Source organism: Pelodiscus sinensis, chromosome 18 (genome assembly GCF_052426305.1).
Source record: "Pelodiscus sinensis isolate ZL-2025 chromosome 18, ASM5242630v1, whole genome shotgun sequence".
Lineage (NCBI taxonomy): Eukaryota > Metazoa > Chordata > Testudines > Trionychidae > Pelodiscus > Pelodiscus sinensis.
In genome coordinates this window covers 35896689-35923881 of record NC_143069.1, presented here as the reverse complement: position 1 = coordinate 35923881, position 27193 = coordinate 35896689, and the positions used below count along the sequence as shown (strand labels likewise).

At 63.4% G+C, this 27193-nt stretch overlaps 4 protein-coding genes across 5 annotated transcripts; all 4 read right to left on the bottom strand.

Annotated features, from left to right (window-relative positions):
• Positions 1 to 233: 233 nt before the first annotated feature.
• Positions 234 to 2970, bottom strand: LAGE3 (L antigen family member 3). Its single transcript, XM_075916585.1, has 3 exons — positions 2815 to 2970; positions 1250 to 1378; positions 234 to 571 (listed from the first exon to the last, which is right to left on the bottom strand). The coding sequence occupies exons 1-3, from the start codon at positions 2856 to 2858 to the stop codon at positions 457 to 459; spliced, it is 288 nt and encodes a 95-aa protein (XP_075772700.1). The 5' UTR covers positions 2859 to 2970; the 3' UTR covers positions 234 to 456.
• A 1140-nt stretch (positions 2971 to 4110) lies between these two features.
• UBL4A (ubiquitin like 4A) lies at positions 4111 to 13472 on the bottom strand. The gene is made up of 4 exons (XM_075916567.1): positions 13316 to 13472; positions 5209 to 5314; positions 4615 to 4820; positions 4111 to 4395 (listed from the first exon to the last, which is right to left on the bottom strand). Exons 1-4 carry the CDS (start codon positions 13361 to 13363, stop codon positions 4285 to 4287), a joined length of 471 nt encoding a protein of 156 aa, XP_075772682.1. The 5' UTR covers positions 13364 to 13472; the 3' UTR covers positions 4111 to 4284.
• Positions 13473 to 13872: 400 nt separating this feature from the next.
• On the bottom strand, positions 13873 to 15519 carry SLC10A3 (solute carrier family 10 member 3). Its single transcript, XM_075916562.2, has one exon. The coding sequence runs from the start codon at positions 15502 to 15504 to the stop codon at positions 14206 to 14208; it is 1299 nt and encodes a 432-aa protein (XP_075772677.1). The 5' UTR covers positions 15505 to 15519; the 3' UTR covers positions 13873 to 14205.
• A 2393-nt stretch (positions 15520 to 17912) lies between these two features.
• On the bottom strand, positions 17913 to 24999 carry FAM3A (FAM3 metabolism regulating signaling molecule A). Of its 2 annotated transcripts, XM_075916566.2 has the most exons (11): positions 24872 to 24999; positions 24034 to 24097; positions 23188 to 23298; positions 20755 to 20778; positions 20501 to 20584; positions 20080 to 20203; positions 19696 to 19754; positions 19529 to 19579; positions 19340 to 19424; positions 18921 to 19047; positions 17913 to 18599 (listed from the first exon to the last, which is right to left on the bottom strand). In XM_075916566.2, exons 2-11 carry the CDS (start codon positions 24044 to 24046, stop codon positions 18501 to 18503), a joined length of 777 nt encoding a protein of 258 aa, XP_075772681.1. In that variant the 5' UTR covers positions 24047 to 24097; positions 24872 to 24999; the 3' UTR covers positions 17913 to 18500. The 2 variants fall into 2 exon arrangements, with proteins under 2 accessions (XP_075772681.1, XP_075772679.1); XM_075916564.2 differs by lacking the exon at positions 20501 to 20584 and having other exon boundaries at positions 24872 to 24997.
• Positions 25000 to 27193: the final 2194 nt, after the last annotated feature.

Genomic DNA, 27193 nt, shown 5'->3' with positions numbered 1-27193 from the left:
TGGAGGAGGGAGGCAGTACAGTTATTTTCCACATTCCATTAACCTGGGAGGGCAATAGGGGGAAGGTTCCTTGTGCCCAGGGAAGATGGGGCCTATGATGCTTCAAGGGGAGAGATCTGGGAGGGGTTGCATATGGGGATACTGGTGCCAGGTCCATCCCAGAGGGGGCCCCCTCAGGGGCAGACCCCAGCAGGGGAGGGGAGGGTTTTCCTGCCCATGTTCAGACACAGGCAGCAGCTTCCTTTACATTTATTCAAACTCCATGCAGGGTACACGCAGGACGACCCCCCCCAGCACTGTGCCCCTTCACCCCCTCGGCCAGGCTCTGAAACCAGCCCTAGACTCTGGCCCAAAGCCGGGAACAGCTCTGTGTCCCCCAGCACTGCTCCCCACCACAACAGCTCCCAGCAACTCCCAGACAGAGGGGCAAGTCCCAGCTGCTCGCCCCTTCCTGGGCTATCGGGGCACCGGAGGCCCAAACATCTCCATGGTCTCTACCACCAGGGAGAGGTGGTCCAGGAAGGAGCTGATGGAAACACGCAGAATCCGGGCCTCATCTGCCTTCCAGCGCCTGCGAGGAAGAGACAGAGTGAGATGAGCCCCACCCAGCCCGTGCCCCTCACTCCCGACCCACAGCCTCTGCCCCCCCAGTGCCCCTCACTCCCGACCCACAGCCCCTGCTCCCCGGTGCCCTTCACTACTGACCCTCAGCCCCTGCCCCGCAGTGCCCCTCACTCCAACCTGCAGCTCCTGCCTGCTCAGTCCTGGCCCCCCGCCCTGCCGATGCCCTTCACTCCCGACCCTCAGTCCCTGCCCCCCCCCAGTGCCCCTCACTCCAACCTGCAGCTCCTGCCAGCTCAGTCCTGGCCACCAGCCCTGCCAGTGCCCCTCACTCCCGACCCAGAGCTCCTGCCCTGCAGTGCCCCTCACTCCCGACCCGCAGCCCCTGCCCCCCCAGTCCCCCTCACTCCCAACCCGCAGCCCCTGCCCCCCCCAGTGCCCCTCACTCCCGACCCACAGCCTCTGCCAGCTCAGCCCTGGCCACCAGCCCTGCCGGTGCCCCTCACTCCCAACTCACAGATCCTGCCCTGCAGTGCCCCTCACTCCCGACCCGCAGCCCCTGCCCCCCCAGTTCCCCTCACTCCCGACCCGCAGCCCCTGCCCCCCCCAGTCCCCCTCACTCCCGACCCGCAGCCCCTGCCCCCCCCAGTGCCCCTCACTCCTGACCCGCAGCCCCTGGGTCACTCACACATGTAGGAAATTCTCGGTCACCGCCAGATCTTTGCTGATCCCCCCCTTGCGGGGTTCAGGGTCAGGGACCAGGGAGCCATGTGCAATTTGGGCCTCCAGGGGGGACGGGAATGGGACGCTCAACGTGCTGGCGGGAGGGGGGGGTTAAGGAAAAAGGGGAGTGGGAAGAACTGAGGGGGGTAGGGGAGAGACATAGGCAGTGCTGGGGACACAGGGGAGACCTTGCAACCCTTACCTAGATACCTCCAAGCCTCCTGCGTGCACCCAATGCCCCCCAGCTCCCTGCATCTACCCATGCCCCCAAAGCCTTCTGTGCCACTGCACCCCCCCAACGACCTACATCCCTCTGTGAAACCCACCCCCACATTCTCCCTGTGCCCCCAGCTCTGCACTCCTCCCCAACCCCCCACATCCCTTTGTGCACCCCAACCCCCGCATTCCTCGTGCCCCCAGCTCTGCGCACCTCCCCAACCCCCTGCATTCCCTCTGTGCCCCCAGCTCTGCGCACCTCCCCAACCCCCACATTCCCTCTGTGCCCCCAGCTCTGTGCACCTCCCCAACCCCCCGCATTCCCTCTGTGCCCCCAGCTCTGCGCACCTCCCCAACCCCCCACATTCCTCGTGCCCCCAGCTCTGCGCACCTCCCCAACCCCCCGCATTCCTGCCCCCAGCTCTGCGCTCCTCCCCAACCCCCCGCATTCCTCCTGCCCCCAGCTCTGCATACCTCCCCAACCCCCCGCATTCCCTCTGTGCCCCCAGCTCTGCGCACCTCCCCAACCCCCCGCATTCTCTCTGTGCCCCCAGCTCTGCACTCCTCCCCAACCCCCTGCATCCCTTTGTGCACCCCAACCCCTGCATTCCTCGTGCCCCCAGCTCTGCGCACCTCCCCAACCCCCTGCATTCCCTCTGTGCCCCCAGCTCTGCGCACCTCCCCAACCCCCCACATTCCCTCTGTGCCCCCAGCTCTGTGCACCTCCCCAACCCCCCGCATTCCCTCTGTGCCCCCAGCTCTGCGCACCTCCCCAACCCCCACATTCCTCGTGCCCCCAGCTCTGCGCACCTCCCCAACCCCCCGCATTCCTGCCCCCAGCTCTGCGCTCCTCCCCAACCCCCCGCATTCCTCCTGCCCCCAGCTCTGCATACCTCCCCAACCCCCCGCATTCCCTCTGTGCCCCCAGCTCTGCGCACCTCCCCAACCCCCCGCATTCTCTCTGTGCCCCCAGCTCTGCACTCCTCCCCAACCCCCTGCATCCCTTTGTGCACCCCAACCCCCGCATTCCTCCTGCCCCCAGCTCTGCGCTCCTCCCCAACCCCCTGCATTCCTCCTGCCCCCAGCTCTGCGCTCCTCCCCAACCCCCCGCATTCCTCCTGCCCCCAGCTCTGCGCTCCTCCCCAACCCCCCGCATTCCTCCTGCCCCCAGCTCTGCGCTCCTCCCCAACCCCCCGCATTCCTCCTGCCCCCAGCTCTGCGCTCCTCCCCAACCCCCCGCATTCCTCCTGCCCCCAGCTCTGCGCTCCTCCCCAACCCCCCGCATTCCTCTGTGTACTCCCCGCGCCCGGATACAAGCCCAGCCCGGCCTGAGCGCCTCCGGCTCCTGCTTCTTCCATTGCTGCGCCGAGCCCGCCCCACGTGCTGTGGGGGGTGGAGTTTGAGGCTAGGCCCCACCCCTGCAACTCTCTCTCCTCGAGATCCGTCTGCAGGGTCCCCCGCACGAACCCTCCGCCCGCTCCCCTGGCTCCCCAGCGAGGAACCTCCCGCCCCGCACCTATTCTCCGTGCCCCACGCAGGGGAATTACCCCCCTCGGGACCTGGCCACGCATCAGCCCGGCTGAGAAACAATTTCTTCATTCTCCTGCTTCAGTGAGGGGGAGGGGGAAGAAGGCTCGGGGAGGGGGGACTCAGAATACAGCTGCCCCCAAAGGGATGGGGCAACGGGTCCCCCCATAAGCAACCTCATGCCCAAGCCCAGAGGGGGCTACATCGCCAATTTGGGGGGAGCGGTATTCCCACACCCAGCTCCCACCCCACCCCAGAGGTGGCTGCATCCTGGTGCAGGGTGTCCGGACACCCAACTCCCACCCCACCCCAGAGGTGGCTGCATCCTGGTGCAGGGTGTCCGGACACCCAACTCCCACCCCACCCCAGAGATGGCTGCAGCCCCGGTGCAGGGTGCCCAGACACCCAGCTCGCGCCCCACCCCAGAGATGGCTGCAGCCCCGGTGCAGGGTGCCCAGACACCCAGCTCCCGCCCCACCCCAGAGATGGCTGCAGCCCCGGTGCAGGGTGCCCAGACACCCAGCTCCCGCCCCACCCCAGAGATGGCTGCAGCCCCGGTGCAGGGTGCCCAGACACCCAGCTCCCGCCCCACCCCAGAGATGGCTGCAGCCCCGGTGCAGGGTGCCCAGACACCCAGCTCCCGCCCCACCCCAGAGATGGCTGCAGCCCCGGTGCAGGATGCCCAGACACCCAGCTCCCGCCCCACCCCAGAGATGGCTGCAGCCCCGGTGCAGGGTGCCCAGACACCCAGCTCCCGCCCCACCCCAGAGATGGCTGCAGCCCCGGTGCAAGGTGCCCAGACACCCAGCTCGCGCCCCACCCCAGAGATGGCTGCAGCCCCAGTGCAGGGTGCCCAGACACCCAGCTCCCGCCCCACCCCAGAGATGGCTGCAGCCCCAGTGCAGGGTGCCCAGACACCCAGCTCCCGCCCCACCCCAGAGATGGCTGCAGCCCCAGTGCAGGGTGCCCAGACACCCAGCTCCCGCCCCACCCCAGAGATGGCTGCAGCCCCAGTGCAGGGTGCCCAGACACCCAGCTCCCGCTCTGCCCCGGAGGCCCCATGCCAGTGAAGGTCAGGCAGAGTTGGCAGGTCGCACACCCAGTATGGCCTTTAATGAGAGAGGAGACAGCAAGTGGCTCTGTAGCAGCAGTTCAGGCACAAGGAGGGGCAGAGGCACATACACCCCTCACTGGGCCCCGCCCGCAGGTCCAGGGCAGGGAGAACTGGGCTGAAGTTGCCAGCCAGTCTGACTGGCACTAGTCCAGGAATCCCATCTCCACCGCGTCGGCCACCTCCGGATGCAGCAGCCGGGTGGCCAGACGCTCGATGTCATCCAGACTCAGCAGGCGAAGGCTCCGCTCGTAATCCTGCGGGGACAGGTCCTTAGCACAGGGCGGTGGGATCCCTGGGTACAGTCCCTTCCCCGGGCCGTATCTCAGCACCTGGTCCTCCGTATACCTAGCCTCCCTCCCCCCAGGACAATGTCTCAGCTCCAGGTGACTATATACACACCCCTCCCCCGGATTGTGTCTCAGCGCAGGACTCCGTATATCCAGACCCCTCCATTTCAGGGCCCCAGATGTCACCTTCTGCAGCTGCTCCAGCACCTTCTGCGTGTCAGCTGGGCTGAAGTGCCGGGCCAGGACCTGGGCCAGTGAGTGCCAAATGCTGGGGAACGGCGGCAGGGATCCCCTGTGCCCCGGCTCCTCAGGAGAAGCCTTCTCTGGCGGCTTCACCACCAGGTTTAGCTTGGAGCCAGGGCCGATGGAGTAGTCGCAAAGACGGAGCTCATCTGCAGGGAGGCAGTGGGGGTGAGCTCTCCCTGCTCAGAGAGAGGCCAGGAAGGGGCACCCCAAGAGAAAGGACCCACAGAGCATTGCCAGCTCACACCCTGTGCCCGCCCCAGGGGCTGTCTCCCCACCCAGGCAAGGATGCCTGGAGAAATGCCCTGTCCCAGCTGGGCGAGGATGCCCGGAGAAATGCCCTGTGCCCATTCCAGGGGCTGCATCTCGAGTTGGGCAAGGATGCCTGGAGAAATGCCCTGCCCCAGCCCAGGACAGGGGCATTGGGAAGGGAACGGCTGGCGCTGGCACAGAAATGCATTGGCTCTCAGGGGCCATAAGGAGATGCTCCTGCCCCACTGGGGGCTCCCTGACACGTGTTCAGGAGTCGGCACCCACCTGCCAGGGCCTTGCCTTTGAAGAGAAGCCGCTGCTGAGAGACTGGGATGCTCAATGACTCGGCCACAAGGCGCTTCACCGAGCTCACCTGCTCATCTGGGGAGACCTGCCAAAACGGGGCCCGGGGGAGTGGAGATGCTGGAGTAAGGAGCTCTCTGCCCTCCCCCCCGCAACAAATACACCACAGGGACCCGCACCCGTCTCCCTGGAAACCTCCCTGGAAACCCTCCCCTTCCCGCACGCCCCCGACACCCTCCCACAAATCTTACCCCTCCGGCCCCCGACACCTCCCTGCAAACCCTCCTCTTCCGCCCCCCGACACCCTCCGACACCCCCTGCAAACCCTCCTCTCGTGCCTCCCAGACACCCCCCCCGCAAACCCTCCTCTCCCGCCCCCGACATCCCCTGCAAACCCTCCTCTCCTGCCTCCCAGACACCCCCCTGCAAACCCTCCTCTCCTGCCTCCCCGACACCTCCCCAAAACCCTCCCCCTCCCGCCCCCGACACTCCCCCACAAACACTCCTCTCCTGCCTCCCCGACACCCCCCTGCAAACCCTCCTCTCCTGCCTCCCCGACACCTCCCCAAAACCCTCCCCCTCCGGCCCCCGAAACCTCCCTGCAAACCCTCGTCTTCCGCCCCCCGACACCCTCCGACACCCCCTGCAAACCCTCCTCTCCCGCCCCCGACATCCCCTGCAAACCCTCCTCTCCTGCCTCCCAGACACCCCCCTGCAAACCCTCCTCTCCTGCCTCCCCGACACCTCCCCAAAACCCTCCCCCTCCCGCCCCCGACACTCCCCCGCAAACACTCCTCTCCTGCCTCCCCGACACCCCCCTGCAAACCCTCCTCTCCTGCCTCCCCGACACCTCCCCAAAACCCTCCCCCTCCGGCCCCCGACACCTCCCTGCAAACCCTCCTCTTCCGCCCCCGACACCCTCCGACACCCCCTGCAAACGCTCCTCTCGTGCCTCCCAGACACCCCCCCGCAAACCCTCCTCTCCCGCCGACATCCCCTGCAAACCCTCCTCTCCTGCCTCCCAGACACCCCCCCGCAAACGCTCCTCTCCTGCCTCCCCGACACCTCCCCAAAACCCTCCCCCTCCCGCCCCCGACACTCCCCAGCAAACACTCCTCTCCTGCCTCCCCGACACCCCCCTGCAAACCCTCCTCTCCCGCCCCCGACACCCTCCGACATCCCCTGCAAACCTTCCTCTCCTGCCTCCCAGACACCCCCCCGCAAACCCTCCTCTCCCGCCCCCCGACACCTCCCCAAAACCCTCCCCCTCCCGCCCCCGACACTCCCCCGCAAACACTCCTCTCCTGCCTCCCCGACACCCCCCCACAAAGCCTCCTCTCCCGCCCCCCGCAAACCCTCCTCTCCCACCCCCGACATCCCCTGCAAACCCTCCTCTCCTGCCTCCCAGACACCCCCCCGCAAACCCTCCTCTTCCGCCTCCCGACACCCTCCGACATCCCCTGCAAACCCTGCTCTCCTGCCTCCCAGACACCCCCCCGCAAACCCTCCTCTCCCGCCCCCCGACACCTCCCCAAAACCCTCCCCCTCCCGCTCCCGACACTCCCCCGCAAACACTCCTCTCCTGCCTCCCCGACACCCCCCTGCAAACCCTGCTCTCCTGCCACCCCGACACCTCCCCAAAACCCTCCCCCTCCGGCCCCCTACATCCCCTGCAAACCCTCCTCGTCCGCCCCCCGACACCCTCCGACACCCCCTGCAAACGCTCCTCTCGTGCCTCCCAGACACCCCCCCCCGCAAACCCTCCTCTCCCGCCCCCGACATCCCCTGCAAACCCTCCTCTCCTGCCTCCCCGACACCTCCCCAAAACCCTCCCCCTCCGGCCGCCGACACTCCCCCGCAAACACTCCTCTCCTGCCTCCCCGACACCCCCCTGCAAACCCTCCTCTCCTGCCTCCCCGACATCCCCTGCAAACCCTCCTCTCCTGCCTCCCCGACACCTCCCCGCAAACCCTCCTCTCCCGCCCCCCGACACTCCCCCCGCAAACCCTCCTCTCCCGCCCCCCGACACCCCCCCGCAAACCCTCCTCTCCTGCCTCCCCGACACCTCCCCAAAACACTCCCCCTCCGGCCCCCGACACTCCCCCGCAAACACTCCTCTCCTGCCTCCCCGACACCCCCCTGCAAACCCTCCTCTCCTGCCTCCCCGACATCCCCTGCAAACCCTCCTCTCCTGCCTCCCCGACACCTCCCCAAAACCCTCCCCCTCCAGCCCCCGACACTCCCCCGCAAACACTCCTCTCCTGCCTCCCCGACACCCCCCCGCAAACCCTCCTCTCCTGCCTCCCCGGCACCTCCCCAAAACCCTCCCCCTCCGGCCCCCGACACTCCTCCGCAAACACTCCTCTCCTGCCTCCCCGACACTCCCCTGCAAACCCTCCTCTCCTGCCACCCCGACACCTCCCCTAAACCCTCCCCCTCCCGCCCCCGACATCCCCTGCAAACCCTCCTCTCCTGCCTCCCAGACACCCACCTGCAAACCCTCCTCTCCTGCCTCCCCGACACCTCCCCAAAACCCTCCCCCTCCGGCCCCCGACACTCCCCTGCAAACGCTCCTCTCCTGCCTCCCCGACACACCGCCGCAAACCCTCCTCTCCTGCCTCCCCGACACCTCCCGAAAACCATCCCCCTCCGGCCCCCGACACTCCCCCGCAAACACTCCTCTCCTGCCTCCCCGACACCCCCCTGCAAACCCTCCTCTCCTGCCTCCCCGACATCCCCTAAAAACCCTCCTCTCCTGCCTCCCCGACACCTCCCCAAAACCCTCCCCCTCCCGCCGCCGACATCCCCTGCAAACCCTCCTCTCCTGCCTCCCAGACACCCCCTTGCAAACCCTCCTCTCCTGCCTCCCTGACACCTCCCCAAAACCCTCCCCCTCCGGCCCCCGACACTCCCCCGCAAACACTCCTCTCCTGCCTCCCCGACACCTCCCTGCAAACCCTCCCCCTCCGGCCCCCGACACCTCCCTGCAAACCCTCCTCTTCCGCCCCCCGACACCCTCCGACACCCCCTGCAAACGCTCCTCTCGTACCTCCCAGACACCCACCCCGCAAACCCTCCTCTCCCGCCCCCGACACCCCCCCCGCAAACCCTCCTCTCCTGCCTCCCCGACACCTCCCCAAAACCCTCCCCCTCCGGCCCCCGACACCCCCCTGCAAACCCTCCTCTCCTGCCTCCCCGACACCCCCCTGCAAACCCTCCACTCCTGCCTCCCCGACACCTCCCCAAAACCCTCCCCCTCCGGCCCCCGACACTCCCCCGCAAACACTCCTCTTCTGCCTCCCCGACACCCTCCTGCAAACCCTCCTCTCTTGCCTCCCCGACATCCCCTGCAAACCCTCCTCTCCTGCCTCCCCGACACCTCCCCAAAACCCTCCTCTCCCGCCCCCTGACACCCCCCCCCCCCGCAAACCCTCCTCTCCTGCCTCCCCAACACCTCCCCAAAACCCTCCCCCTCCGGCCCCCGACACTCCCCCGCAAAGACTCCTCTCCTGCCTCCCCAACACCCCCTGCAAACCCTCCTCTCCTGCCTCCCCAACATCCCCTAAAAACCCTCCTCTCCTGCCTCCCCGACACCTCCCCAAAACCCTCCCCCTCCCGCCGCCGACATCCCCTGCAAACCCTCCTCTCCTGCCTCCCAGACACCCCCTTGCAAACCCTCCTCTCTGGCCTCCCTGACACCTCCCCAAAACCCTCCCCCTCCGGCCCCCGACACTCCCCCGCAAACACTCCTCTCCTGCCTCCTCGACACCTCCCCAAAACCCTCCCCCTCCGGCCCCCGACACCTCCCTGCAAACCCTCCTCTTCCGCCCCCCGACAGCCTCCGACACCCCCTGCAAACGCTCCTCTCGTGCCTCCCAGACACCCCCCCCACAAACCCTCCTCTCCCGCCCCCGACACCTCCCCCGCAAACCCTCCTCTCCTGCCTCCCCGACACCTCCCCAAAACCCTCCCCCTCCGGCCCCCGACACCCCCCTGCAAACCCTCCTCTCCTGCCTCCCCGACACCCCCCTGCAAACCCTCCTCTCCTGCCTCCCCGACATCCCCTGCAAACCCTCCTCTCCTGCCTCCCCGACACCTCCCCAAAACCCTCCTCTCCCGCCCCCTGACACCCCCCCCCCCACAAACCCTCCTCTCCTGCCTCCCCAACACCTCCCCAAAACCCTCCCCCTCCGGCCCCCGACACTCCCCCGCAAAGACTCCTCTCCTGCCTCCCCAACACCCCCCTGCAAACCCTCCTCTCCTGCCTCTCCGACACCTCCCCAAAACCCTCCCCCTCTAGCCCCCGACACTCCCCCGCAAACACTCCTCTCCTGCCTCCCCGACACCTCCCCAAAACCCTCCCCCTCCGGCCCCCGACACTCCCCCGCAAACACTCCTCTCCTGCCTCCCCGACACCCCCCTGCAAACCCTCCTCTCCTGCCTCCCCGACACCTGCCCAAAACCCTCCCCCTCCGGCCCCCGACACTCCCCCGCAAACACTCCTCTCCTGCCTCCCCGACACCTCCCCAAAACCCTCCCCCTCCGACCCCCGACACTCCCCCGCAAACCCTCCTCTCCTGCCTCCCCGACACCCCCCTGCAAACCCTCCTCTCCTGCCTCCCCGACACCTCCCCAAAACCCTCCCCCTCCGGCCTCCGACACTCCCCCGCAAACCCTCCTCTCCTGCCTCCCCGACACCTCCCCAAAACCCTCCCCCTCCGGCCCCCGACACTCCCCCGCAAACACTCCTCTCCTGCCTCCCCGACACCCCCCTGCAAACCCTCCTCTCCTGCCTCCCCGACACTCCCCCGCAAACACTCCTCTCCTGCCTCCCCGACACCCCCCTGCAAACCCTCCTCTCCTGCCTCCCCGACACCTCCCCAAAACCCTCCCCCTCCGGCCCCCGACACTCCCCCGCAAACACTCCTCTCCTGCCTCCCCGACACCCCCCTGCAAACCCTCCTCTCCTGCCTCCCCGACATCCCCTAAAAACCCTCCTCTCCTGCCTCCCCGACACCTCCCCAAAACCCTCCCCCTCCCGCCGCCGACATCCCCTGCAAACCCTCCTCTCCTGCCTCCCAGACACCCCCTTGCAAACCCTCCTCTCCTGCCTCCCTGACACCTCCCCAAAACCCTCCCCCTCCGGCCCCCGACACTCCCCCGCAAACACTCCTCTCCTGCCTCCCCGACACCTCCCCAAAACCCTCCCCCTCCGGCCCCCGACACCTCCCTGCAAACCCTCCTCTTCCGCCCCCCGACACCCTCCGACACCCCCTGCAAACGCTCCTCTCGTGCCTCCCAGACACCCACCCCGCAAACCCTCCTCTCCCGCCCCCGACACCCCCCCGCAAACCCTCCTCTCCTGCCTCCCCGACACTCCCCTGCAAACCCTCCTCTCTTGCCTCCCCGACACCTCCCCAAAACCCTCCCCCTCCGGCCCCCGACACTCCCCCGCAAACACTCCTCTCCTGCCTCCCCGACACCCCCCCGCAAACTCTCCTCTCCTGCCCCCGACACTCCCCCGCAAACCCTCCTCTCCTGCCCCCGACACCTCCCCAAAACCCTCCCCCTCCGGCCCCCGACACTCCCCTGCAAACACTCCTCTCCTGCCTCCCCGACACCCCCCTGCAAACCCTCCTGTTCCGCCCCCCGACACCCTCCGACACCCCCTGCAAACGCTCCTCTCGTGCCTCCCAGACACCCCCCCCCGCAAACCCTCCTCTCCCGCCCCCGACACCTCCCCCGCAAACCCTCCTCTCCTGCCTCCCCGACACCTCCCCAAAACCCTCCCCCTCCGGCCCCCGACACCCCCCTGCAAACCCTCCTCTTCTGCCTCCCCGACACCCCCCTGCAAACCCTCCTCTCCTGCCTCCCCGACATCCCCTGCAAACCCTCCTCTCCTGCCTCCCCGACACCTCCCCAAAACCCTCCTCTCCCGCCCCCTGACACCCCCCCCCCCCGCAAACCCTCCTCTCCTGCCTCCCCAACACCTCCCCAAAACCCTCCCCCTCCGGCCCCCGACACTCCCCCGCAAAGACTCCTCTCCTGCCTCCCCAACACCCCCCTGCAAACCCTCTTCTCCTGCCTCTCCGACACCTCCCCAAAACCCTCCTCCTCTGGCCCCCGACACTCCCCCGCAAACACTCCTCTCCTGCCTCCCCGACACCTCCCCAAAACCCTCCCCCTCCGGCCCCCGACACTCCCCCGCAAACACTCCTCTCCTGCCTCCCCGACACCCCCCTGCAAACCCTCCTCTCCTGCCTCCCCGACACCACCCCAAAACCCTCCCCCTCCGGCGCCCGACACTCCCCCGCAAACACTCCTCTCCTGCCTCCCCGACACCCCCCTGCAAACCCTCCTCTCCTGCCTCCCCGACACCTCCCCAAAACCCTCCCCCTCCGGCCCCCGACACTCCCCCGCAAACACTCCTCTCCTGCCTCCCCGACACCTCCCCAAAACCCTCCCCCTCCGGCCCCCGACACTCCCCCGCAAACACTCCTCTCCTGCCTCCCCGACACCCCCCTGCAAACCTCCTCTCCTGGCTCCCCGACACCTCCCCAAAACCCTCCCCCTCCCGCCCCCGACACTCCCCCGCAAACACTCTTCTCCTGCCTCCCCGACACCCCCCCGCAAACCCTCCTCTCCTGCCTCCCCGACACCTCCCCAAAACCCTCCCCCTCCGGCCCCCGACACTCCCCCGCAAACACTCCTCTCCTGCCTCCCCGACACCTCCCCAAAACCCTCCCCCTCCGGCCCCCGACAATCCCCCGCAAACACTCCTCTCCTGCCTCCCCGACACTCCCCCGCAAACACTCCTCTCCTGCCTCCCAGACACCCCCCTGCAAACCCTCCTCTCCTGCCTCCCCGACACCTCCCCAAAACCCTCCTCTCCTGCCCCCGACACCTCCCCAAAACCCTCCCCCTCCGGCCCCTGACACTCCCCCGCAAACCCTCCTCTCCTGCCTCCCCGACAACCCCCTGCAAACCCTCCCCCTCCGGCCCCCGACACTCCCCCGCAAACACTCCTCTCCTGCCTCCCCGACACTCCCCCGCAAACACTCCTCTCCTGCCTCCCAGACACTCCATTGCAAACCCTCCTCTCCTGCCTCCCCGACACCTCCCCAAAACCCTCCTCTCCAGCCCCCGACACCTCCCCAAAACCCTCCCCCTCTGGCCCCCGACACTCCCCCGCAAACCCTCCTCTCCTGCCTCCCCGACACTCCCCCGCAAACCCTCCTCTCTTGCCTCCCCGACACCTCCCCAAAACCCTCCCCCTCCGGCCCCCGACACTCCCCCGCAAACCCTCCTCTCCTGCCCCCGACACCTCCCCAAAACCCTCCCCCTCCGGCCCCCGACACCTCCCCAAAACCCTCCTCTCCAGCCCCCGACACCTCCCCAAAACCCTCCCCCTCCGGCCCCCGACACTCCCCCGCAAACCCTCCTCTCCTGCCTCCCCGACACTCCCCCGCAAACCCTCCTCTCTTGCCTCCCCGACACCTCCCCAAAACCCTCCCCCTCCGGCCCCCGACACTCCCCCGCAAACCCTCCTCTCCTGCCCCCGACACCTCCCCAAAACCCTCCCCCTCCGGCCCCCGACACTCCCCCGCAAACACTCCTCTCCTGCCCCCGACACCTCCCCAAAACCCTCCCCCTCCGGCCCCCGACACTCCCCCGCAAACCCTCCTCTCCTGCCTCCCCGACACCCCCCTGCAAACCTCCTCTCCTGGCTCCCCGACACCTCCCCAAAACCCTCCCCCTCCGGCCCCCGACACTCCCCCGCAAACCCTCCTCTCCTGCCTCCCCGACACCCCCCTGCAAACCTCCTCTCCTGGCTCCCCGACACCTCCCCAAAACCCTCCCCCTCCGGCCCCCGACACTCCCCCGCAAACACTCCTCTCCTGCCTCCCCGACACCCCCCTGCAAACCTCCTCTCCTGCCTCCCCGACACCCCCCTAAAACCCTCCCCCTCCGGCCCCCGACACCTCCCCAAAACTCTCCTCTCCCGATCCCTGACACCCCCCCCCGCAAACCCTCCTCTCCCGCCCCCCGACACCCCCCCGCAAACCCGCCCCCCGACAGCCCCCCCCACCTGGAGGCTGCATCCCCGGCCCTGAAGCGCCTTCACCGTGAGCAGCATCGCGCAGCCCGGAGCGGCCCCTTTAACGGCACCATAGACGCCCGGAGGGAAGCGGGCTTAGAGCGACCGCCACGGAACCATAGAGCCGGAAGAGGCGCGTAGAGCGTCACGTGTCATAGAGTGTCAGTGCCTTGGAGCCTAGAGTGGCCGGGGCCATAGTGCGCCGCGGCTCGTACCATAGAGTCTCGGGCCCGAACATTGGCTCCTGTAGCCTAGACTGGAGCCGCGGCGGGCGCAGGGCTAGAGTGTCCCTGTTGTACCATAGAGATCCAAACGCAGCGCCGATAGAGCGGACATTCCCTCCCCGCCGCACTCGCGACTATTCTGGCCTGGCCCCAGCACCATAGAGTCTATTCTGCGGGGGGAGGGGAGAGCGGCCAAGTAGAGAGAGGCGCCCCCAGAGCCGGGACCTCCCACTGGCCCCGCCCCCAGCCCCCGACTCCGCCCGCAAGCTGGCTGTGAATGGCACCAGCGTTGAGCCTCCACCAATAACAGCTCCATGCACAAACTTGCTCTTTCTCCTTTATTGGCCCCTTCCCCTCCCTTAACAGCCTGTGTGGCCCCCTCCCTGAGGACCATTGCCAGCCACACAGAAAACACAGTATAAAATGAGGCTGGGTGTTCAGGGGCCCAACATGAGACTTTGGTTTCCTACTGCCCCCACTGGGAGGGGCCCCTGGGGTGAGCCCCTTGTACAGCAGATCCCTGAATCTGCCTGTCTCTGCCCCCCAACAGCAGGGTGCTCAGCTCCTAGGGCAGCCCAGCCCCCCAGTAGAGGGGCACTCAGTGCTTAGGGCTGCCCAGCCCCCAGCAGGACCCATTCCTTCTCACAGATGGGGCACTCAGGGACTGGCAGATGGCTGCAGCTTCTTGTAGAGGAGATGGGCCAGCACTAGCACCAGCATCTCAGCCGTGCTGCTCAGGGCCACCACGAAGGGGGCCTGGGAGGCATAGTCAGCCTGGCGACGGCGGAAAGATAACTGCAGCACAGCCAGTGCCAGCAAGCTGTTCTGCACTCCCACCTCAATGCTGACTGTGCGGCAGTGTGGGCCTGGCAACCGCAGGCAGGCAGCCAAGAGGTAACCCAGCCCCAGGCCAACGAGGGGCACGGTGAGCCCGGCCAGCACCACTGGGGGCTCCACCTCAGCCAGGATGACGGCTCCCATGTGGTAGGCCAGGAGGAGTCCACCCAGGATGAGGGCAAAACTGAAGGGTTTGATGAGCAGCAGCAGCAGGCGGGCCACGCGGGGCAGCTTCCACTTCACCAGCAGCCCAGCCGATATGGGCACCGCAATGAAGAGCAGTGTGCCCACGATCTTGGCGAAGGGCACGTGCAGGCTGGGGTGGGCACTCAGCAGGCGCCCATAAAGGGCCGAGGAGAGCGGCATGAGCCCAGCGGCTGCCACAGTGGACAGCAGTGTCATGGCAATCGCCAGGGTCACGTTGCCACCCAGCAGCAGGCTGTAGAGGTAGCCACCACCCCCACCTGGTGAGGAGCAGGTGACAACCAGCCCCAGTGCCAGCGCCGGGGGGAGGGCAAAGGCCAGCGAGAGGAGGTAGCCATAGAGTGGCATAGCAATAAACTGGCCCACAATGCCCAGGAGCACGGGCTGTGGCTGGCGCGCCAGCTCCCGCAGCGCCTCCAGCTCCACCTTGCAGCCGAAGGCACACTTGTTGACAAAGATGAGGGGCAGCAGAGCATAAAGCAACGGGTTCTCTGAGAAGTGGCCCAGGCCTGGGTGCCCTGGCTCCTCACTCGCCATCACCCGCACCCGGAACTCGCCCCGCTCCTCCACCAGCTGATGCTGGTCCAGCAGGCGCAGCCGAAGTGGTGCCAGCCCAGCTGGGCCTGAGCGGATGGCCACCAGGAAACCGCCTGCTCCACAGCACAAAGCACTCACGTTCTCCACAGTCAGCACCGCAGGTGCCAATGAGGCCGCACTGAGCCGGGCACCACTTGCTGTCCCATTGGTGCCCAAGTACCGGCTGGACACGACCATGACACCCCGGCTCCTCTCAGGGAAGTCAAACTCCAGGGCACTGCCATCACCCACACTCAGGTACCTGCCAGCTGGCTGCCCCCAGCTGGCCCAGGTCCAGCGGCCCAGCCCCAGCAGCAGCAGTGCCAGGGCTTGAGCCATGCCGGAGCACTCACGGCTCATGGGCATCTGGCCTCCTCCAGGTCCGGCACATCGGGACGTTCCCGGCCAGCAGGTGCAGGTCTGGATGCTCTGGTGCCTGTGGGAGTGGAGGGGCAGAGGTGAGAAGAGGAGCCCAGGCTGGAGGTGGCAGGGTTGGATGCCACCCCCCACCAGAGAACTGGGGGGAGGGGGAGTGTGGACCCACGCTGTGGGGCAGGGGGCAATGTGCAGAGCTATGGGGTGGGGAGGGGGCAGGGGTGTGGAGTTATGGGACGCAGGGAGGGGTTGTGAGGCGGGGCTGTGAGGTGAGGGGGGAGTTTACGGGGCGGGGGATGCTCCCTCCCCCTGCAGCCAGAGAGCCCCCCCGCCCCGGCCCACACCTGACACCGACCCGCGGACCAGTCTTGACTCGGCTGCGTCCGGCTTCCTTCGGCCCCGCCCCACGTTCACGTCACAGGGGTGGTCCCGCCCCACGGGCATGACCTCACTAAGGTCTAGCCCACCACGGAAGTGCCGAAGCGCGCCCCCTAGAGGGCGGTGCCTGGGACCGGAAGAGCGCGCACCTGAGAGGGCGGGGCTCGCTGTCCGCTGGCTGGCTGGAATCCTGCGGTGTGCGCGCGCGTGGAGCAGTTAGGGGACGGAGGGCAGATAGGGCGGGGCTCAGAGAATCCGGGGCGCTGATTGGTTAAGCTGGGGCACGTGGCTGCTCATTAGCGGCTCCTGGCGCTTCCTTAACGCCCCCATAGCAGCGAGCCCCGCCCTGTGATTGGCGGGGCTCAGGGGCCCCCGCCCTGTGATTGGCCAGGCTCAGGGGACCCCCGCCCTGTGATTGGCTAGGCTCAGGGGCCCCCGCCCTGTGACTGGCGGGGCTCAGGGGCCCCCGCCATGTGATTGGCCAGGCTCAGGGGCCCCCGCCCTGTGATTGGCAGGGCTCAGGGGCCCCCCCGCCCTGTATTGGCCAGGCTCAGGGGCCCCCTGCCCTGAGATTGGCAGGGCTCAGGGGCCCCCGCCCTGTGATTGGCCAGGCTCAGGGGCCCCCGCCCTGTGATTGGCAGGGCTCAGCCCCCCCCCCCCCCACCATGTGCCTTTTCTCCCACTACACTGGCCGGGGGGAGGCTGGTCTCCTGGCTCAGCCCCATGGGGGGGGGGGGTGCAGCGCGAGGGGTCTTTGGCCCGCCAGGCATCGCCCTGTGTCCAGGAGGGTCCCCAGCAGGGGAGCCACCAAGGGCCCCGGAGGCAGTACGAGCAGGAGGATCAAAGCCTGAGAGTGGAGAGGCCTGGTGAATCAATGGCGGAGCATCCCGGAGTTTTGGACTCGTCTCAACACACTGGCCCCACCCAGGCTGCCCCCACGAGGACCAAGCCCCAGACTCTACAAGGCTCTTGCTTAGGTGAGCGAGCACAGCCGGGGGACAGAGTGATGGTGTCCAAAGGCAGAAGGCTCAGAGAAGAGCCCTGCAAATGACCAAGGGCTAGAAAACCAGCCTTCTAGCTAGCGACTCCAGGAGCACAGTTGGAACCACTGTCCCAGAACAAATGAACTGAACAGAGAATCATCTAGTGACCCATCCCCGGCTTCTGAAAGAGGCTAGGGAGACCCTTCCTACTCCCCTGGCTAACAGCCATTGATGGACCTGCCTCCATGAACTCGTCTAGCTCTTTATTGAACCCTGCCTTAGTTTTGGCCTCCACGACATCTTTTGGCAAGGAGTTACACATGTTCATTGTGTGTTGTGTATGGAAAAACTTCTTGCTTTAAACCTGCCACCTATTATTTGGTGACACCTAGTTCTTCTGCTATGAAGAGGCATGTAACAATTCCATATTTACTGTCTCCACACCAGTCATGATTTTATAGACCTCTAGCATATCTCCTCCCCCTTAGTTGCGTCTTTTCCACGTGCAGAAGTCCCAGTCTTTTTTGATCTCTCCTACAGAAGCTGCTCCAAACCCTAATAATTTCCAGGGTTTGACAATTTAGGTAATCTACTCGCCATGGGCGAACAGATTATAGCCTGGCACGGTGCCACAGCACAATCAGTGCATGCACAGCGGTCTGCACATGCGCAGCTAGCGAGCGGAGCTCGCCGCGGCTTGGCAAGCCCTGATCATTTCTGTTGCTTTTTAAAAAACTTTTACAATTCCAAGGGTGACCCCAGCTGCACACAGTATCTTAGATGTAGGCCTACCATGGATTGCCAGAGAGACACTGTCGTACTAGCTATCTCTTTGATTCCCAACATTGTTTGCATTTTGCCTGCTGCTGCACATAGAGAGGTCTCTGATGAAGGCTGGAAACCAGCAGCCTCACTGTGCAGATTGAGTCAGGGGGCCATATTAGCTGGTATCACTTGCAAGGGGGCTCAGTCAGTTGATGGAGTGTTTTCACTTTGCATTTAACAACACAATTTCATCTCCCACTTTATTTAGTTTCACACAGAGGCAAAGGATTGACTTGGCCCCATTTCTCAGGCCCTCTTTGGGGGACAAACATTAGGCGAGAGGCTCTTCCTTCTAGGGGAGGAATGGCTGCAACCCCCTGCCCCCTACGGATGGACATGGGTTCCATGCATTTATTCGGACCCCCTGGCAAGTAGAAGGCTAGAGGTCCCCTGCCTTACCCCAACCTCCTCCTTTCCGCTGGGGGGCTGGACTTACCAGCCCAGGAACGACACTGTCTGAGGCAGTCCCCATTTCTCCTGCCAGGCTGGAACTAGGGACATCTCTCTCCATGGGCAGAGTGGGGAAAATGTCTCCTGCCCGGCCTTACGGAAATAACCGTGCCTGGGTTTATCAGCTGTCTGGGGGACTAAGGCACTTAGAGGGTGTGGGGCCTCAAATATCCAGGTGCTGGATGAGAACATGAACAAGGGTAGTGCCCTCTAGAACCAGCTTGGCCCATCCTGGGGGTGGGAGGGGGCTGGAGAAAAGAGTCCCTGCAAGGCTCAGGCTTGAGGAAGCAGCCAGCCTTGGTGTGGGGCCCACAGCGTGGGGTGTCACTGGCCATCAGCTGTTTTCTGCGGAATGCAGCCCTCCATCTCCAGCGCCTCTGGCCAGCCCTCGTACTTGTTGGTGCTCTTGCTGTTCTTGGTGTGCTGGGGGAAACAGTGCAAACTAAGGGGAGAAGGGCCCACAGCTATTCTGGACCCCAGCTCCTTCCCCCCAACTGCATCCCATCTCCCACCAGGCTCCCCACCTCCCCAACATCCCAGCCTCTCCCCCACACTGTTCCCCATCCCCCACCAAGCCCCCTCATCTCCCACTAGGCCCCCCTCACTCCCCTGCCCCTCCCCCCATTGTGTCCCATCCCCCACCAGGTGCCCTGGCTTCTTTGCCCCCCCATTCCTGCAGGGCTGGCTGCAGCGGAGTTAGGAAGACAGATGGGGATGGGGGGGCCCTGGCGAGGGGGGGCTCACCTGCTCGAAGGGGCTTTTGTCCTGCACCCCTTTGGCCCCAACGAAGACCCAGCTGTCGCGGAAGCCGAGGTCCTTGGCCACGCTGCTGCCCAGTTCGCTGAAAATCCTCCGTGTCTCCTCATTCATCCTGGGGGCAGAGCCCATCTCAGCAGGGCCCCCACTGCACCTGGGAGCTGGTGGCTAGTATCCCGCCCCGAGCCAGCCACAACCTCTCACCCCTGGGACCAAGGCTGGTGGGAGCCGGCGGCACCCGGCCAAGACCTCCCTCCCCCTCCTCCTTCCCCCAAGCCTGGTGGAAACCAGCATCCCCCACAGGGGACAGGCCCCATCTTCCCTCCAGTTAGTCAGCCAGTCCCCAGGCCTGGTCCCAGGTCCCACCCCAGGCCAGTGGCAGCTGGCACTCTGTATCTGATACCAACTTAGTGGCTGGGTCATCGTACGAAGCCACGAACACCAGGGTCCCCTCGTGCAGCGTCCGAATAAACTTCAGCAGCTCATTGACATCTGAGGTGAAAGATGTGGGGGGTGAGTGCAGGCCTGGGTCCCCTGGTCCACCCACGTTCCTGCATCTCTCCCAGATTCACACCCACCCCTCCCAGATACCTCACCTCCAGCCCACATGTCGAAGAACTTGGCCTCAATGAGTTCCCCGTTCACCCCTGGAACCAGAGCGAGAGAGAGAATCAGAGCCCCAGGTGCTCCAAGCAACCCCCCAGCCCAGCTGCCCCCACAACTCTCCCACCACAGCCCGCTTCCCCATCCCTCCTGAACTCACCATTCACCAGGGCGATGTTCAAGCCCCGCCCCACATTGTTCTTCACGCTGCTCATTAGCCTGGAATGAAAGTGAGGTGAGAACAGCACCCCCCTCCAGTGGCTTCCTTCTCTCTGGCTTCCGAAGGGTGCCTGGTGGTTTGGGGAGGGACTGGGCGCCAGGATTCCTGGGTTCCAGCCCCTGGCGCCGGAAGAGGAGTGGAGCCTGGTGGTCAGAGCTGGAGAGGCTGGGAGCCCAGACGCCTGGGCTCTCTCCCAGCTTGGGGTGGGAGCTGGTGATTAGATCAGAGCGGGGATGGGGAGTCCGGACTCCTGGGCTCTCCTCCAGTTCTTCCCTGAATTAGCAGACTGCCCCCCACACCTCCTGAGGCCCCTCCCACACTCACATTTTATCCTCCAGGCAGATCTTGGGCCCTATGACGTTGGCGGCGCCGCTGACCAAGCGGAAGGCGAGATGCCGCTCCGGGCAGGGCCGCGGGAGCCCGCACTTGTACCTCCTGGGCCGTGGCTCTGGGGGGCGGGGAGAGATGTGGGGCAGTCACCAAGCACCCTGCATGAGGACCAAGGCACCACAGCTCCCACCCAGGCTGGGGTGTCAGAGCCTTGCCATGGGGGGAGGGACCCCCGGGGAGGGCATGCAACCAAGCAGTCAAGCTGTGATTGGGGAGTGGACCTCCCTTACCCATGGGTCAGAGAAGTTCCTCCACCAGGGACACCAGGGTCCTCACCCCCATATCTGGGATTGAGCTCTCCAACCCCGTTCTCATGGGGTCCCTGCCTCCCACTGCCCTCAGGCCAGAGACTCACTGTTGTGTCTGCTTCTGGCTCCCACCCTGCCTGAGGGGGTGGCACTGGGTTGCAGGGGCAGGGCAGAGCTGCCCCATCCTGACACTGGGGACAAGAAGAGAGGGGGCTGGTGAAAGTAGCAGGGGAAGTGCCCTGGAGCCCAGCCCCCCTCTGCCCAAAATACCCTCCCACATGGCACCGATCATAGGGGAGAGGGGAGAAGGACAATACCCCCCCCCCCCATCACCACCAGCAGCCCTGCCAGAGTCACTGACCTGCCGTGGGCATGTTCTCGGGGCCTGTGGGAAGACAAAAAACAGCAGCGGTGACCAATGGCGCACTGTGTCCAACCCTCACCACTGCACTGAGGGTCTGGAATTTGGCCCACCTCTTACCAGCCCGTTTGTAGGCCATCCACAGGAATGGCACTGGCAGGGACAGGAGTCCAACCCAGAGAAAAATTCCCACCCCCCCCAGGTGTGGTCATCCCGTGCGGAACTATGAATCTGAGGAACTGTCCCGGATTGAAGTGTCATTAGAGGAAGTTTTGGTACAAATATAAAAACTTAATGTTAACACATCTCCGGGACCGGATGGCATTCATCCAAGGGAAATTGCTGAACTATTATCTGTGATTTGTAACCTATCCTTTAAATCGGCTTCCGTACCTAATGACTGGAAGGTAGCCAACGTGACACCAATATTTAAAAAGGGCTCTCAAGGCGATCCTGGCAATTACAGAGCGGTAAGTCTAACTTCAGTACCAGGCAAATTAGTCGAAACAATAGTAAAGAATAAAATTGTGAAGCATGTAGAAGAACATAATTTGTTGGACAAAAGTCAGCATGGTTTCTGTAAAGGGAAATCATGTCTTACTAATCTATTAGAGTTCTTTGAAGGGGTTAACAAACATGCAGATAAGGGGGATCCAGTAGATATAGTATACTTAGATTTTCAGAAAGCCTTTGACAAGGTCCTTCACAAAAGGCTCTTGTGTAAATTACATGGCCATGGGATAAGAGGAATCCTTTCTTGGATCGAGAACTGGTTAAAAGACAGGAAACAAAGGGTAGGAATAAATGGTAAATTTTCAGATTGGAGAGGGGTAACTAGTGGTGTCCCCCAAGGGTCGGTCCTGGGACCAATCCTTTTCAACTTATTCGTAAATGATCTGGAGAAAGGGGTAAGCAGTGAGGTAGTAAAGTTTGCGGATGATACCAAACTGTTTAGGATAGTCAAGACAGAAGCAGACCGTGAGGGACTCCAAAAAGATCTCACCAAACTGAGTGATTGGGCAACAAAATGGCAAATGAAATTTAACATGGATAAGTGTAAAGTAATGCAAAATACAGGACTATGTAGCACTTTAAAGACTAACAAGATGGTTTATTAGATGATGAGCTTTCGTGGGCCACACCCACTTCCTCAGATCAAATAATGGAAGAAAATAGTCACAACCATATATACTAAAGGATACAATTTAAAAAAAGAACACATATGAAAAGGACAAATCAAATTTCAGAACAGAAGGGGGATGCGCGGGGGGGGGAGGTAAATGTCTGTGAGCTAATGATATTAGAGGTGATAATTGGGGAAGTGTAAAGTAATGCACATTGGAAAAAATAACCCCAACCATACGTATTGTATGATGGGGGCTAATTTGGCTACGACAAATCAGGAAAGAGATCTTGGGAGTTATCGTGGACAGTTCTCTGAAAACTTCCACACAGTGTGCAGCGGCGGTCAAAAAGGCAAATAGAATGCTAGGAATTATTAAGAAAGGGATAGAAAATAAGACCCAGAATATCTTACTGCCCCTGTATAAAACTATGGTATGCCCACATCTTGAATACTGTGTACAGATGTGGTCTCCTCACCTCAAAAAAGATATTTTGGCCTTGGAAAGGGTTCAGAAAAGGGCAACTAAAATGATTAGGGGTTTGGAACGGGTCCCATATGAAGAGAGGTTAAAGCGACCGGGACTTTTCATTTTAGAAAAGAGGAGACTGAGGGGGGATATGATAGAAGTCTATAAAATCATGAGTGGTGTGGAGAGGGCTGATAAAGAAAAGTTATTTATTAGTTCCCATAATAGAAGAACTAGAGGACACCAAATGAAGTTAACGGGTAGCAGGTTTAAAACTAATAAAAGAAAGTTCTTCTCCACACAGCGCGTAGTCAACCTGTGGAACTCCTTGCCAGAGGAGGCTGTGAAGGCTAGGACTATAACAGTTTAAAGAGAAGCTAGATAATTTCCTGGAGGTTAGGTCCATAAAAGGCTATTAGCCAGGGGATAAAATGGTGTCCCTGGCCTCTGTTTGTCAGAGGCTGGAGAAGGATGGCAGGAGACAAATCACTTGATCACTGTCTTCGGTCCACCCCGTCTGGGGTACCTGGTGCTGGCCACTGTGGGCAGACAGGCTACTGGGCTGGATGGACCTTTGGTCTGACCCAGCACGGCCGTTCTGATGTTCTTATGTAACTCCCTGCCACAAGGCAGCGGAGCATCCTTGCTGGGGGAGGGAGTACTGCAGCCCCTGCCAGCCCTCACTCCCAGGAGCAGATCCAGTTTTGCCCTGCATTCCTCCAGAGGGCACCCCTGTTCCTGCCACCATTGCAGGGAGAGGGGGAGGAGTTGGGCTGCTGAAGTCCCGGCCACAAGGTGCCAGGTATCCGGATTTGTGCATGTTGGGGGTGGCAGCACTTACTAATGAGGAGCTGCTGGAGGCGAGAGAACCCACTCTGGGTCCCCAGCAGGAGGCTGACGAGGATCCAGGTCAGCCCAGCTGTGAGGATAATCACCACCACGCGCAGGGGACCTAGGGGGGAAGATAGGGACGGGGTCAGGCATAAGGCACAGGCAGCCCCCCCCATACTACACACCTCCCCCCAGTGCAAACTGCCCCACCCGTGCTGCACATCTCACCCTACTGCAACCCACCACCCCCATGCTGCACCCCCCACCCCACTACACACCCTGCCCTCTGCAACCCACTCCTCCGTGCTGCACTTCTTGCCCCATTGCACACCCTGCTCCCATGCATCCCACCCCCCCGAGCTGCACACCCTGCCCCCATGGAACCCTCCCCTCCCACATTGCCTTTGATCCAAGACAGCCCCCTAAAGCAGGGCTACTCAATATGCAGCCCACAGCCTGTTGGTTTGTGGCCATGGTGCAGTTTGGGATTACATGGGGCTCAACACGTGGCCCACGAGTGGGGTCCTTTGAATGTGGCCTCCACTGGGAACACACTCTACAGTGTGGAGGTGGCTCCCCAGCAGGGTGCACATGGTCGGGCTGGCTGGAACAGAGGGGTACAGAGTGTCGGCGTTTCTAGCACCCAGGGAGGAGGTGCCGGGGCATTGTGTGAAAGAAGCTATCTGCATGTAGATGCAACCACACAGAGGCTGTGGTGCTCGGCATGTGCTGGGAGTATCATTGTGGCCCCCGGCACTTCCAAAGTTTGAGTAGCCCCCTGGCCCAGAGGGAGCAGCCTTGGGCGGCTCCTGAAAACTTCTGGCTCTGTGCCTCCCCAGCCCTGGGCCACACACACCTGCCAGGCGCATGGCCCCCGTCCAAGGGCCCCAGCTCTGAGCCCAGAGGGACCGGAACCTGGGCTGGAAGGGAAGTTACGGGTCAGTCAGAACCGGCCCAACCTGGGGACCCATTTCCCCAGGGTACCCCAGCACCCACAGACCCCCCCAACGGACCCCCAGCCACCTCTCCCAGCCCCCACCCCCAGGGTACCCCAGTCCCCCATGGACCCCCCAACCCCCAGCCCTCAGGGTACCCCAGCCCCTCATGGGTCCCCCAACGGACCCCCAGCCGCCTCGCCCAGCCCCCACCCCCAGGGTACCACAGCCCCCCATGGACCCACCAACGGGCCCCCCAACCCCCAGGGTACCCCAGCCCCCATGGTACCCCAGCCCCCCATGGACCCACCAACGGGCCCCCCAACCCCCAGGGTACCCCAGCCCCCAGGGTACCCCAGCCCCCCATGGACCCACCAACGGGCCCCCCCACCCCCAGGGTACCCCAGCCCCCAGGGTACCCCAGCCCCCCATGGACCCACCAACGGGCCCCCCCACCCCCAGGGTACCCCAGCCCCCCATGGACCCACCAACGGGCCCCCCAACCCCCAGGGTACCCCAGCCCCCAGGGTACCCCAGCCCCCCATGGACCCACCAACGGGCCCCCCAACCCCCAGGGTACCCCAGCCCCCCATGGACCCACCAACGGGCCCCCCAACCCCCAGGGTACCCCAGCACCCACGGACCCCCCAACGGACCCCCAGCCGCCTCTCCCAGCCCCCACCCCCAGGGTACCCCCCACCGGGCCCCCTGCCCCACACCCCAGCGAACGCGCCGCCGCCTCCCCGCGGCGCTGCTCACCGGGCGGCTGCTGCCTGCGGCGGCTCCGGCTCCTGCGGGCCGCAGCCCGGAGCAGGGAGGAGCCGAGCGAGGCGTCTGCCCCGCCCCGGCCCGGCCCCCGGCCCCTTGGCCCCGCCCCCGGGGCGCTGAGAGTCAGCCCGGCTGCTCCCCCGCCCCTCCCGGGCACCAGCCCCCTCCGCCCGCCTCCCTGCAGGGCCTCCCGGGCAGAGCGGGAGGTGCCGGGCGAGGCCGGGGCTGCTTTGAATTCTGCTGCGCGGTGCCCACCAGCCCGCATGTGAGCGCAGGGAGGGACTGTTCTGAAGGCGATTTCGAAATGGCTTTTGTGTATAGATGCGTTATTTCGAATTAGCATAATTCAGATGAACTATTTTGCATTAAGTGAATTGGAACTAGCGCTGTAGTGTAGACATGCCCGCAGGGACGTCCCGTGGAGCGGTGTCTGTGGCCTGGCACTGTGCTCAGCTTGGCGCTTCGCGCACACAGCTCCCCCACTTCTTCAGTTCCTCTTCTCCATCCGAGAAATTAGGACTCCGAATGGGGGGGGAGGGAGGAGAGCACCCATGGGGACACAGGAACTCCCTTTTCTGCTTCCAGTGATGTCCCCCTGGGTGGTGAGATCAGAGTCACTGCTTAGCGGCTGTAGATACCTCCGCATAGCCAGTGCTGAATTGGCTGCCTCATGAAAGTACAGTCTGAGGAGCAGGTGGCTGCCCTGTAGATGTCTTTAAGGCAGTGGTTCCCAAACTTTTCGGCATCACGCCCCCTTTTTGATTTTTGAAAAACCCTCACGCCCCCTCCCCCCAAAAATAGCAAAACTTATTGAGCAAAAGAAAAAAAAAACCTGATCGGGGCAGCAAAGGTTGATTGGGGGTGGGGGCTGGGTCACTTCGCACTCCCCTGGAATTTCTCCCCCCCCAGTTTGGGAACCCGTGCTTCAAGGGGTACGTTGGTAAGGAAGGCTGTGGAGGTTGCAGTTGCACGGGCAGAGTGAGCCTTTAGAGGAGTTGGCAAAGGCCTGTTGCGGAGGCCATGCAGGATGAGACCCATCTGGAAATAGATTGGGCTGAGATAGGCGCACACTGTGAGGCGATGGATACAAACAAGCGAGACAACGTGCAGAATGGCCGTGTTCTGTCCTTATAAAAGGCCGACGTTTGTCATGTGTCGTATGTGTGGAGCATGGCATCCCTGGGGGAACGTGAGGCCTTGGAAAGAATGCTGGTAGCATTCTAGGCTCGCTGATGTGGAAGGACGTGCAGACTCTGGGTAAAAATGTTGGATGTGGGCGTAATGTGACTTTGTCCTTAGTGAAGACTGTATACGGCGGGTCCGTCGTGAGAGCCCCTATTTCACCAACCCTCCTTGCGGAGGTGCTGGCTGTAAGGAACAGCACCGTCACTAGTGGCCAAGAGTTCGAAAGGGGGCCTCACGAGACAGTCTTAAGACAAGATTTAGCTCCCAGGGTACGCGTAGACTACAGGGTTTTGTTGACAGAAGTTTTGTCGACAGATACTGTTGACAAAGCTTCTGTCGACAAAGAGCGTCTAGACCACATACAGTTCTGTCGACAAAGCAAGCCGCTTTGTCGACATAACAGTGTGGACGCAAAGGACAGTGTAGATGCAGTAACACCTTCTATCGACAGAACTCTGTCAACAAAAGGCGTTATTCCTCGTAGAATGAGGTTTACATACGTCGACAAAACTGCTGAGTTCTGTCGACGTTCTGTCGACATACCTCAAAGGCAGTGTGGATGCAGGGATAGTTTTGTCGACAAAACCCTGTAGTCTAGACACACCCCCACGTAGGGGGAGGGGCCCTGACAGGAGGATAAAGATTTTGGAGACCCTTCAGAAATCTTCTTTTTGTGGGGTGCGCAAATATGGATGAGCCCTGTATGTGTTCACGGAGAGCCGATATCGCTGCGAGCTGAACCCTCACAGAGGGGTTTGCTAGACCACCAGTTTTGAGATGATGTAGGCACTCACGAATCTGGTGGAGCGGTGTGGTGTGAGGATCCACACGGGACAAGTGACATCAGGCTGAGAATCTTCTCCATTTTTGCATGTAGGTAGCTCTGGTGGCTGGCCTTCTGCTCTGTAGGAGGATGGCTTTTTCTCACTCTGAACATAGGGATTCCGTGCCCTGGAACCAGACAGGAGCCAGGTGTGTAAGTGAAGTGTCTGTGCTTAGGGTGAAGTAATCTGCCCCTGTCCTGAGATAGGATGTTGGGATGGGATGGGAGAGAATATGGCGTGGCTGCAGACATCGTGTGTAAGACTGGGAACCAGGTCTGTCTGGCCCATCATGGTGCTATCAGTA